Below are 11,692 nucleotides of genomic sequence, written 5' to 3'. Positions count from 1 at the left end.
AACTGAAATATCTTGATGGTTTCAGGTTTATAGTTTCTGTTAAAAAAAAAATTCTGCTTACCTATCAATAACCATTTTAAAAAGCAAGAAAACACTCCAGCCATCTTCAAATATTTTGTAAAGCTATTATCTGGAAGAACACTAGGGTTTGCTCTGAGTTGCCCTCAGAGCTTAAGTTAAGGACCAACAGGTCCAAATCAGAGAAATAATTCCACTTCAGTGAAAGGAAGAATTTTTCCTGGTCCCCAAAATTACAAAGTAATATATACTCATTATAAAAGATTCATTAAAGGGGTGCCTGGGTGGCTCAGTCAATCGAGCGTCTGATTTCAGCTCGGGTCATGATCTCGCTCGCAGTCTGTGAGTTCTAGCCCCGCGTCAGGCTCTGTGCTGACAGCTCAGAGCCTGGAGCCTGCTTCAGATTCTGTGTCTCCCTCTCTCTCTGCCCCTCCCCTGCTCATGCTCTCTCTCTCTCTCTCTCTCTCTCTCTCTCTCTCTCTCTCTCTCTGTCAAAAATAAACATTAAAAATTTTTTTTAAATAAATAAAGATTTATTAAGGACAAAAGAAAAAGTTTAAGGAAAAAAAAACCACTCAGAGGTTAACAACTATTAATATTTTCAAATAATTTATTTTTATGCCCTGTTAAAATACAGGTGAGATACTATATTTGCAATTTTATGTCTTTGTGTTTATCTCATATTTTAAGCATCTTACTGTGGCTACAGTCAGGAAGGTTAGACTACTTCATCTCCAAATGCTCAAATCATGTGCTTCTGTGGCTCTCCAGGTCCCAGGCCTGTAATTCAATTAATTCTATACTTCTGTGGGTGCTTGAAATCAAATATTTGATGGCAAGCTGCTTAGCACCACATCCAAGGAATTGTGTTCTCCAAGGAAATTTCAATTTTAATTACAGAATATGAGCCTCTGAGAACTCCTCATTTTGTACTTCCTACCATTGGCACTTACTAATAAGAGATGTGATCTCAATGTAAAAGAAAGCTACGCCTGTCTTGGTATAATATACAAAGTCACCTACAAAACAACAGCCATCAAACAACACCCCCAAGATACTGCCCGGGGGGAGGAGGGCTGTTTAATGATATTATATTATACAAGGCAGAGCACATGATTCTGCGCAGTAGGAAATGTGTTTCACATTCGACTCCAAGTAGGAAGTGAGTCTTTCTACCTGGAAGTCCTTCAACACTTCTCCTACCCCATAGTTAACCTAACAAAGAGAATGAAACCAAAGAAAAAAGAGACACAGAAATCCTCAGCTGGAGAGATGGAGAACTGGGTAATCACTTAGCCACAGTCAGTACACTGAAGAAGGTCCCAGAGGAAAGCAAAGCCTGCCAGAGAAATTGATCAGGAAAGACTCCCATTTTGGGGGTGCATGGCTGGCTCAGTCGGGGGAGCATGCAACTCTTGATCTCAGGGTTGTGCGTTCCAGCGCCACATTGGGTGTAGAGATGACCTTTTTTTTTAATGTGTATTTTTGGGAGAGAAAGAGAGACACTGAGTGTAACGGGGGAGGGGCAGAGAGAGAGGGAGACACAGAATCCGAAGCAGGCTCCAGGCTCTGAGCTGTCAGCAGAGCCCGACGCAGGGCTCGGACTCACGAACCATGAGATCAAGACCTGAGCTGAAGTGGGACACTTAACTGACTGAGCCACCCAGGCACCCCGGGTGTAGAGATTACTTAAAAAAAAATAAAATCTGAAATGCACTAATGTGCAAATAGCCCGGTTACATTAAAAAAAAAAAAAAAGCCTCCCATTTTGAGGATGACACCTCAGGCAATGGCTGAAAGTGTGAGTAAGGTAGTGATAATGACCCTGAAGAAAGAAGAGGACATCCTGATGGAGACCAGACTGTGGCACGGGGTCTCTGGAGTCACACAGTCCCTGTCTCAAGTTCCCACTCTACTACTTAGCAGCATGTTAACTGAAGCAGGTAATCAACCTGTCTGAAACTTAGTGTCTTTGCTCTGACGATGAAATGATAATTTAGATAATTTGAGCAGCACAGTATTTCACACCCGACTGAAGTTCCATGCACTGCATCCATTTTTACCATTAGTATTCCTACTCCAGTATGTTGGTTCAGTCACTCCCCTGCTTCTGTCATAAAGCGTTAAAGGGGCGCTTCAGAAATTGTCCTAGATCATGTTTCTCAAACCATCTGCAGCCCACAGAGCCTGTTTTTTAACTAAAAACCTTTCTGGGAAGGACAAATAAGGCGCAATGTGATATATCGAAGGTGACAAGGTTCCTCCCGCATCCTCACCCGGTGTGGACTCAAGAGTGCTCCACGAAGCTTGAAGGGTCAGCAGAGTATGACTTTTAAAATCACTGGTACGTAGACGGCTGAACCGTAAAGAAGCTACAAACTCAAGATTCCAGTGTCCAGGAAGGAGCTACAAACTCAAGATTCCGGTGTCCAGGAAGGAGCAAGCACCTGGGAACCCCTCCATAGTCTACGTGTCCCAGAACTTAGCTTCATAAGCTTCTTTTGGGTCTCAGTACATGTACGACCAATAGTTTTCAGAGAGATATTTACATAAACGTAGTCAAATAAATTAACACTCTAATCTGACTCGGTTCTCGGGAACATCAAATGCCAGCGCCTGGGTGAACATATGTGTCTCACCAAAACTGTGAAGTTGTGTTGTGTTTTCACACCGAGAACTCTGAAGAGTCAATTAGCTTTTCTTTTTTCTTTTTCCTCTTTTTCTTAGTATCATCTGTTAACATATCCCTAATATTCCGTGGGACAAAATGTGCCAGGGATTTCAACACGAGACATGTAGGGAATCGAGGGAAAGGGAGAGGGATTATAATGAAGAAAACATACCTCATTTTTTTATAAAAAAAACAAAAACAAAAAGGCACTGAAGTAAATTATCCTTCAAAAACAAGGAGCCTGGTGTTGGGAAGTGAAGTCATAATGCCCTAAAAAATTTCAGTCACTTCCCAAGGACAAGTAGTTGTTGATTTCGCCAGAGAGACACTTTTGCCCTAAGATTAAACTAAAGAAAGCACAAGAGTTCTAAACTGAAGAAAGAACCACTTGGGTCACTTAAGGACCAGTGTCTTTTGGACATACAGCTCTTTTCTCATTAGTCAAGCTGTGATTTTCACTCAGGAAGTATATAAAATATGTTGTCAGGGACCAGGAATAAAACATCAATCAAATTCTCTTTCCTTATTATCGGTGTGTATGCTTTTTTTTAGGGGGTGGAGAGGGACTGAGGGACAGAGAGAGAGAGAGAGAGAGAGAGAGAAGGGGAGGGAGAGAGAACCCCAAGCAGGCGCCACACTCAGCACAGAGCCCAACTGACACAAGGGTCATTCCCACAACCCTGGGATCATGACCTGAGCTGAAACCAAGGATCGGGCTCTCTCAACTGACTGAGCCACCCAGGTGCCCCATGTCGACTTTTGTTACAGGTTAAATTGGGTTCTCCATAAAAGAGGTATGTTCAAGTCCCCCAGTACCTCAGAATGTGACCTTATTTGGAAATACAGTCTTTACAGAGCTGGGCCCTAATGCAACATGGCTAGTGTGCTTATAAAAAAGGGAAAATGTGGACACGGAGACACATACAAATAGAAGGAAAATAATGTGAAGATGTAGAGAGAATGCCATTCATAAGCCAAGGACCACCTGAGACTACCAGAAGCCAGGCAAGAGTCCTGGAACAGATTCTCCCTTATAGCCTCAGAAGAAGCCAACCTAGCCGACATCACGATTTTAGATTTACAGCCTCCAGAACTGGGAGACAATACAAACGCACTTCTATTGTTTAAGCCACCAGGTTAGAGGCACTTTGTTATGGCCATCCTAGGAAATTACGACACTGTAGATGCCAGGAGAGCCAAAATCTCTATCTTTTCACTCTCCCAGGTGCCCCCATAGCTAGGCGTGACCACGTAACATAATTTGGGGCAATGAAATGACAGTGGAAGTCTGCCGAAGATTCTGGGTAAATGTTTGGTTTTGTGTATCGGGAGAATTAGGAACAAAGCAGAATGATCAGATCAGATGAGGGAGCAGGGGGTTGTACAGCACGTCTCAGGTCCTTTAGGGCCTCAGGCTGGGTCCCCACAGCTCACCTGGAGCCACTGGACCAAGAAACACTCCAGTGGACAAAATAAACCCTTATGTGTGCCTAAAGAAGAACAAAAGAGCTTTCTAGATAATCGTGTGTAAGAATCGTTTGTAAGAATCGTTTGTATGAATTGTCTTCAATTTAGGAAATGACATAGAGATCAATCATGGTCCTGTCCTCTCTGTACATAATCACTTCTCATCCAGATGATGAGCTGGTTAGGAAACATCTAAAAGTAAGGAAGGGGTGCCTGGGTGGCTCAGTCGGTTAAGCACCCGACTTCAGCTCAGGTCATGATCTTGCAGTCCATGAGTTCAAGCCCCACGTTGGGCCCTGTGCTGACAGCTCAAAGCCTGGAGCCCACTTCGGATTCTGTGTCTCCCTCTCTCTCTGCCCCTGCCCCACTCATGGTCTATCTTTCTCACTCTCAAAAATGAATAAATGTTAAAAAAAAAAATGTAAGTAAGGAAAAAAAAAATGTTTGCCTCAAAAACCTACACTAAAATCTGAAAATGTCGCAACTTTCTGTCATTGTGCAAGACATCATTATTTCAAAAACACCTGTTACAAGTGTACTGAAATTTCAAGGCTAAACATCATCGAAACACTCATTTAGAATTCCTAGGAACCCAACAGCAGGACATTCCTTTAAGAGACTGGTTTCCAACCGGGGGTGATTTCATCCTCCAGGGACATTTGCCTGGAGACATCACTGGTTGTCACAAATTGAGAGGGAAAATAGTGGCGTTGGTACCTACTGGGTAGAAGCCAGAGATGCTGTTAAATACCCTACAATGTACATACAAAGCAGCCCCATGACAAAGGATTATCCAGCCTGAAACGTCAATAGTGCCAAACTGAGAAACACTACCCCAAGAAACAGTAAAGCTTTTAAAAAGAGGATTTGACTTGGCTATAAGCAGAAAAGCCAGGAACAAGTAGAAGTGACTTACTGAAAGCGTGTGGGTGGTGTCCTGAATTCTACTGAGAACTGCAAATATAGGAGAGTAGAAATGAACAGCAACAGGGAAAATAAGAAAGGCAAGGTTCACAAAGTAGGAGTCTACATGAAGCGGCCAAATTTGCCAGGCCCGGCCTGAACCCACCACTGGGCCTTCGCAGGGGTGTTATGCAACTGTTGAGTGTGTGTTTAACCACGGCAGCTGGCAGGGGTGTATGGCCCCCTCAACAAACAGATTCATCAATCTGTAAAGCCCCCATTCTTTAGAAACATTTCTAAGACAATATATGAAATCCATTTTCTCCTGATTTTACTTGAAGATGAGTCACACAAGATGCCAGCTATATGCTTGATTTCGGGCTTTTAAATAGTGAGAACAGCTATTGAAAAAAATTACAGGGTAGAAAAGGCAGACAAAGGCGCTAAAAAGACTCTGAATCATTCTGATTTTTATGGGGAGTAGGGGAAGGCATAGCCAGCTTAACCAATTTACATCATTTTGCTTCAGAAAATAAATATATACATCACGCTGACAATTTTATGCCATGCTTCACATGCTGAATTAAAATAGTTTCAGGAAAACATTTGGAAAACCAGAAGAGGGAAGCAATAAAATGAAATGCTTAAGGACCATTAGCTACTGAAGCGCATCTCTTACTAGACAAGGTAAATAACTTAATGAAATTGTTCTCAGTCCTGGAAGTAATGTTCTTCTGCAATCCAGGACCAATCACAAGAAAAACTGAGTTACCCTCAGAGACCTGCACATTTTATATCCACAAAGAGAACCCTACACCTGGACAAAGGGGTCACCTGACTTGCTCCTAAGAGCACACATGGATTTTGGAGAATTTTTTTTAAAGGGGATTGAAAATGTTTTATCATTAAAGGAAATTTTCAAATGCCACCCTGAACTCTGAGTTAGTGATGGCTCTGAGTATTTTAGAAACATCAAAAAAGGGAAAAATGGGGGCGCCTGGGTGGCGCAGTTGGCTAAGCGTCCGACTTCAGCCAGGTCACGATCTCGCGGTCCGTGAGTTCGAGCCCCGCGTCAGGCTCTGGGCTGATGGCTCGGAGCCTGGAGCCTGTTTCCGATTCTGTGTCTCCCTCTCTCTCTGCCCCTCCCCCGTTCATGCTCTGTCTCTCTCTGTCCCAAAAATAAATAAACGTTGAAAAAAAAAAAAAAGGGAAAAATGCAATTTCTCCTTTGAACCAACATGAACTCACAGAGGTAGATCACAATGGAGTTACACCTAGAATTTGGATATTATTTACTTTAAAACCTCATTACTTAGGGCTTCAATAATTTGCATTTGATGGTAATTTAGTCAGGCTGAAGTTGACTCTGCTAAGCAAAGCTAGACAGTAAAGGAGAATTTTTTTTAAGTTTTTTTATTTATTCTGAGAGAGAGCGCGAGCGGGTGGGGAGGGAGAGAGAATCCCAAGCAGGCTCTGTGCTGCACAGAGCAGGACGCAGGGCTCCATCTCATGAACCATGAGATTGTGACCTGAGATGAAATCAAGTGTCAAGTCGCCTAACCGACTGAGCCACCCGGCTGCCCCAAGGAGAATTATTAATAGTATAAACAAGATAGCAATATTAAACAAGCTTCAGTCATATATATGAATCCAAACATCTATCTCCGTTTGTTCAACAGGTTCCCTAAAAGACTGTTCCAGGCACCAATGCGTTAGGAAGAGAAGGAGGGAGATGAGGAGAATCAAGGGTAGCGATAGTTAATATTTATCATCATTGTGTGCCCGGCACTGCATTAAGGACTTCAGAACAATCTTCTTTTTCATTTACTGCTTGCAACAAGCAATAACCTTATGGGGCAGATACTCTTACAGGCCCGGTAACCCTTACGTGCAATTCCAAAATCCGAAAGTATCTGGAAACAGACAGCTTTTTTCATAACTCACTTGCTGATAAAGCTTGACCTGACCGGAGCTGGCAGAAAACCCTGACCCAAAGTGACACAAAGCTCTTCACAGTCCTGGTGTGTTCTGTGTGATGGATTTGTCACAGCTTCTGCTGCAGAAGGATGAATGTGGTTCACTCTGGGGTGCCGCCTCAGACCCCACTGAGGAGGGATGTGTAAAAGAGAGCTCCCTCCATTACCGTTCCCTGTACTATTTCACCTTTCTAAACCCTGAAAAATTCTCAATTCAAAAACACATTGGGCCCCAAGGGGTTCAGATAAGGGGTGTGGCCCCTCAGCCCTCCCCGTCCAGCAGGTGAGAACACAGAATCTCAAAGACAGGTTCTCAGGAGCCTGCCCATGGCACACCTGGAGTGAGTGAGTATTGCAGTAGAGACAGGATTCAGTACAGTCAGGTCTGACTCCAGAACCCCCATTGTCATTAGCTGTCGTTTGAGTGACTCCCCAGGCTCCCTAAGCATGACATACAGCTGAAAGTAATAAAAACCACACTTAAATGATACTTTCACTAACTCAGCAAACTACCATCCTTAAGAATCTCAGAAGTCACCACTCACACTTTTCCTGCTCTCTCCCTGGCTGGTCATTTCTCGGATCCTTTCCAAAATAGCATCCTCCGTGGGCACAACCGTGCCCCAGGTGCCCCCGAGCAGCGCTGCGACTTTCTCCCTAAACGAGGAGTGCTGGTTTCTCGAGGCTGCCGTCGCATCCCGGCTGGCCTCCAAGCTCTTCTCCAACTCGCAAGAGCTTTTCTTCAAGAGGCTCAGTTCCTGCTTCGAGGCATCCCAGACCCGCTGGCCAGCAAGCAGCCTTTCTTGGAAGAGCTTGACTTCCCTTTCAAGAGCCTCCTTTGTCTCTACAGCACTGAGCAGGTCCTGAAACAAGTACAGAAAGTGAAGACAGGTACCTTAGCAGCCACTGAGGGACACGAGCATTTGCCTTCCGTTTACCTTGCTTACTGACTTCACGGAGTTAGGATTAAATCACGACATTCCCTGTTTAACTGTAAATTCCCCACCATCTCTTCATAAAAATTGTAAATTTTAAAGGCTTAACATTAAAAAAATTTTTTAATTATTTTTTAATGTTTTTTTTTTTTTGAGAGAGAGAGAGAGAGACAGATAGACAGGGATAGAGAGCAAGTGGAGGAAGGGGAGAGAGAAAGAGAGGGAGATACAGAATCCAAAGCAGGCTCCAGGCTCTGAGCTGTCAGCACAGAGCCCGACGCAGGGCTTGAACTTGTGAACTGCAAGATCATGACATGAACCGAAGTCAGACACTTAACCAACTGAGCCACCCAGGTACCCCAACATTAAAAATTGTTTAATTAAAAAAATTAAATTTTAAGGGCTCTGTCAGGTAAATTTAGGTGTCTAAAAAAGAGAAGGGATAAAAAACCAGGGCCAGGAAAAGAAGGAAACTGGCATATAAGCCTTTTCGGTGTGAACCTCTGGAAGACTTAACAAAAACAAGTTGTTGGCTAACATCTGGTAGAGGCAATCCATATTCAGAAAATGTTTACAGGATTATCTGCTGTAAAGTTTGATATACATGGAAATTGATTTTGAATAAACAGTAAACCCTCAGAGTCCTACCTACACTCTAAAATTGTTTGAATAAAGATGATTCCTTAGTATTCTTTTAAATAATACAGTAGCATTTTCATAAAAACATCATTGCATAAAGGAGAATCAGATCTTGCTTTCAATATTCATTTACTGTGTATCTTCTTGTCTCATAAAACTGATAGAACCTGAAGAAAAGAGACAGAAATATCTATTTGGTGGGTGGGAGAAATAAAAGTAGAGGGAAATAAAGTACCATACTGAGAACAATAATTTAAAAAAAATTGTTTTTAATGTTTATTTATTTTTGAGAGACGGAGACAGAGTGTGAGCAGGGGAGGGGCAGAGAGAGAGGGAGACACAGAATCCAAAGCAGGCTCCAGGCTCTGAGCTGTCAGCACACAGCCCAATGCAGGGCTAGAACCCACAAGCCGTGAGATCATGACCTGAGCTGAAGACAGATGCTTAACCGACTGAGCCACCCAGGTACCCGAGAACAGTAATTTTAAAGAATATAATGTGTATTGTTAGGTTCACAAAAATAAAGGAAGGGCATAAGGGAGGCTACCTGTGTAGCTACTTCTATTTATTATAATCCAGAATGGTGCAAAGAGGCATAAAAAAAGGACAAGTTTAAAGTCATTTTTAAAAAATGGGGCGCCTGAGTGGCTCAGTCAGTTGAGCATCCAACTCTCGATTTTGGCTCAGGTCATGGTCCCAGGGTAGGGGGATCGAGCCCTGCATTGGGCCCCATGCTGAGCATGGAGCCTGGTTAAGATTCTCTCTTTCTGGGGCGTCTGGGTGGCTCAGTCAGTTGAGCGTCCGACTTCGGCTCAGGTCATGATCTCGCGGTCCGTGAGTTCAAGCCCCATGTCGGGCTCTGTGCTGACAGCTCAGAGCCTGGAGCCTGCTTTGGATTCTGTGTCTCCCTCTCTCTCTGCCCCTCCCCCACTCTCTCTCTCTTTCAAAAATAAACATTAAAAAAAAAAACAAGTTTTTAATACTATGTTAAAGTCAAAAACAACGAAAAGCGAACAGTATCTTTGAATAACAGATTCCACATCTAAACAGGCCAGCAACATTTCAGGCTACTAGTTAAAATGCACTCATCCATCTTGCATCAGAACTGGACTTTCAAAAAGAATTTATCTCCACCAACAGCTTGAAGACAGGAAAGATGTTACTTCTTTACTTTTTATAGAAACGAGAATATATTGTGGTTGGCTCCACAGTTCAGGGGTTAGAGCACCGGTCTTGTAAAAAAGAGACTATCTTACTTTTTTTTCCTTCTGATTTTTTAATCAAGGAAGTCTCCAGCAACAATTTGAAATAAAAGTCATTGAGTGGATAGGTAGTTAGAGAAGGCTGCCCTTTTCAGAGATGTAATGGCTAAACTAATTATGGATTATGGAACCTATTTTGTGAGACACTTTGCTTCTCAAGGTCCTGGCAACAGCTTCGTTTCCCGGCTCCCTTTCGATTCTAGTCTTCCGTAAGGAGACGCTTCACTACTGCTAATTAAATTGCAGCCCTTAAAGTAGAGTCAAGGGCACTTTATCACAAATACAATATTTTAAGACTTTACAGATTTCTTTCTCAGATAGTAATACAATAGCTGCTCCATTTGGGTAACCAGTATCAGCGCTGGTGATAATAAATTAGAAACTACATGTTTTACTTAAAAACTACAATCTAGCATGTGGTTAGAACACTGAAGTCCCAAATTCAGTGATACAGAGCTCTAAAAAAAAAAAAAAAAAAACCTCTAGAATGTTATATGCTGACTTTTATATTAAAAGAAAACCCCTAACGCAAAAGGGGAATTTCCATGACCGAGAGTGAGGGATATTTTTAACTAAGTACAAAAAGTTCTCAAAATACACAAAAAAATATATCAAACGCTTGAGTACTAGAGACATACTGTCGGTGTGGAGTAGACTAACCAACCGGCAGCCTTCATCAAGAAACCAATAAGCAGGTAAAATATTCCAGCTATGAGGAACTTTTTTCCACCCCGATATCAGATTATTGTCTCCCTGCCCTCAAGACAAGAGCCAGTCCCTAACAAACCCAACACATGAAACTTCACGTCTGGTAAAAGTCAGAAAATTCATTTGTGATCATAAAATACAGGAGCACATGTCAGCAGGCTGGATTTCTCTTCTGGACACGTTTCAGCCCAGCGAACTATATGCTGTTTCTCACATGAAGCGCAGGCCTTGGGAGCCAGTGACAGGGCCTTGGGGATGGCCGCTCCCTCGGCACTCTGATTAAGCGCTTGAGGATTTCGGAGCACTGGGCTGATCTACTGGGAACAGATGTCCTCAGGCTGCAAATGCAATTACCTGTAGAGCTAGCAGAGAGAGAACTGGAGTGTGGTTGCATGGCTACCTCAAGGATACACTTGTGTAGTGTGACATCGGTATCACCGGCCAGGACCCGGGGACTGCTGTCAGACTACACTGACACGCAGAGCAAGAAACAAGCGCTCTCTCTAAGCAACATCAGGGCCGATCTCCACAGAGAAAATCACATTTGCAGACGAGGACAGGCCTTACAGAGACAGTGAAAGGATCTTTCTTTTTTTTTTTAATTTTTAATTGAGCTTTAGTCCTATTAATGCAAGAAATGAATAATGACCCCTCCACAATTACTTTTAGCAAAAACAATTGTAAATAATATGATGAAGGTGTTTGAGTTAGCTTCCCAATTAAATGCATGTCTGTATCAATTCCCAATTAAATGCATTAAATAATAAAATCGTTCAAAGGTTTGTATTTATTTATTTATTTTTATTGCAGAGAGAGAGAGAGAGAAGGGAAAGGGGCAGAGGGAAAGAGAGAGAATCTCAAGCAGACTCCATGCTCAGTGCAGAGCCCGATGCAGGGCTCAATCCCACAATCCTGGGATCATGACCTGAGCAGAAACCAAGAATCAGATGCTCAACTGACTGAGCCAGCCAGGTGCCCCCAAAGGTTTGTTTTTAAAATACAATTGTCTCCTGTCTTAATCTTGCTGCCTACTATATGGATTTGCATATGCACAAGATCAAACTTCTTCTCAAAAATATACGACTAATTATCAACCTCTGGCTTGAGTTTAAT

At 42.7% G+C, this 11,692-nt stretch overlaps 1 protein-coding gene across 3 annotated transcripts in view; it reads right to left on the bottom strand.

Moving 5' to 3' along the window:
* The window catches only part of CCDC170 (coiled-coil domain containing 170), a 102,358-nt gene that overhangs the window by 30,054 nt on the left and 60,612 nt on the right, over positions 1-11,692 (bottom strand). For all 3 annotated transcript variants that reach the window (XM_023254512.2, XM_023254511.2, XM_019831394.3), the window contains one exon: positions 7,581-7,898. In XM_023254512.2, coding sequence (XP_023110280.2) covers positions 7,581-7,898 — 318 coding nt within the window. The remainder of the gene's footprint in view (positions 1-7,580; positions 7,899-11,692) is intronic.

The sequence above is a fragment of the Felis catus genome, chromosome B2, assembly GCF_018350175.1.
Source record: "Felis catus isolate Fca126 chromosome B2, F.catus_Fca126_mat1.0, whole genome shotgun sequence".
Lineage (NCBI taxonomy): Eukaryota > Metazoa > Chordata > Mammalia > Carnivora > Felidae > Felis > Felis catus.
The sequence above is the reverse complement of the archived record's forward strand: the minus strand, read 5'-3'. Positions and strand labels throughout refer to the sequence as shown.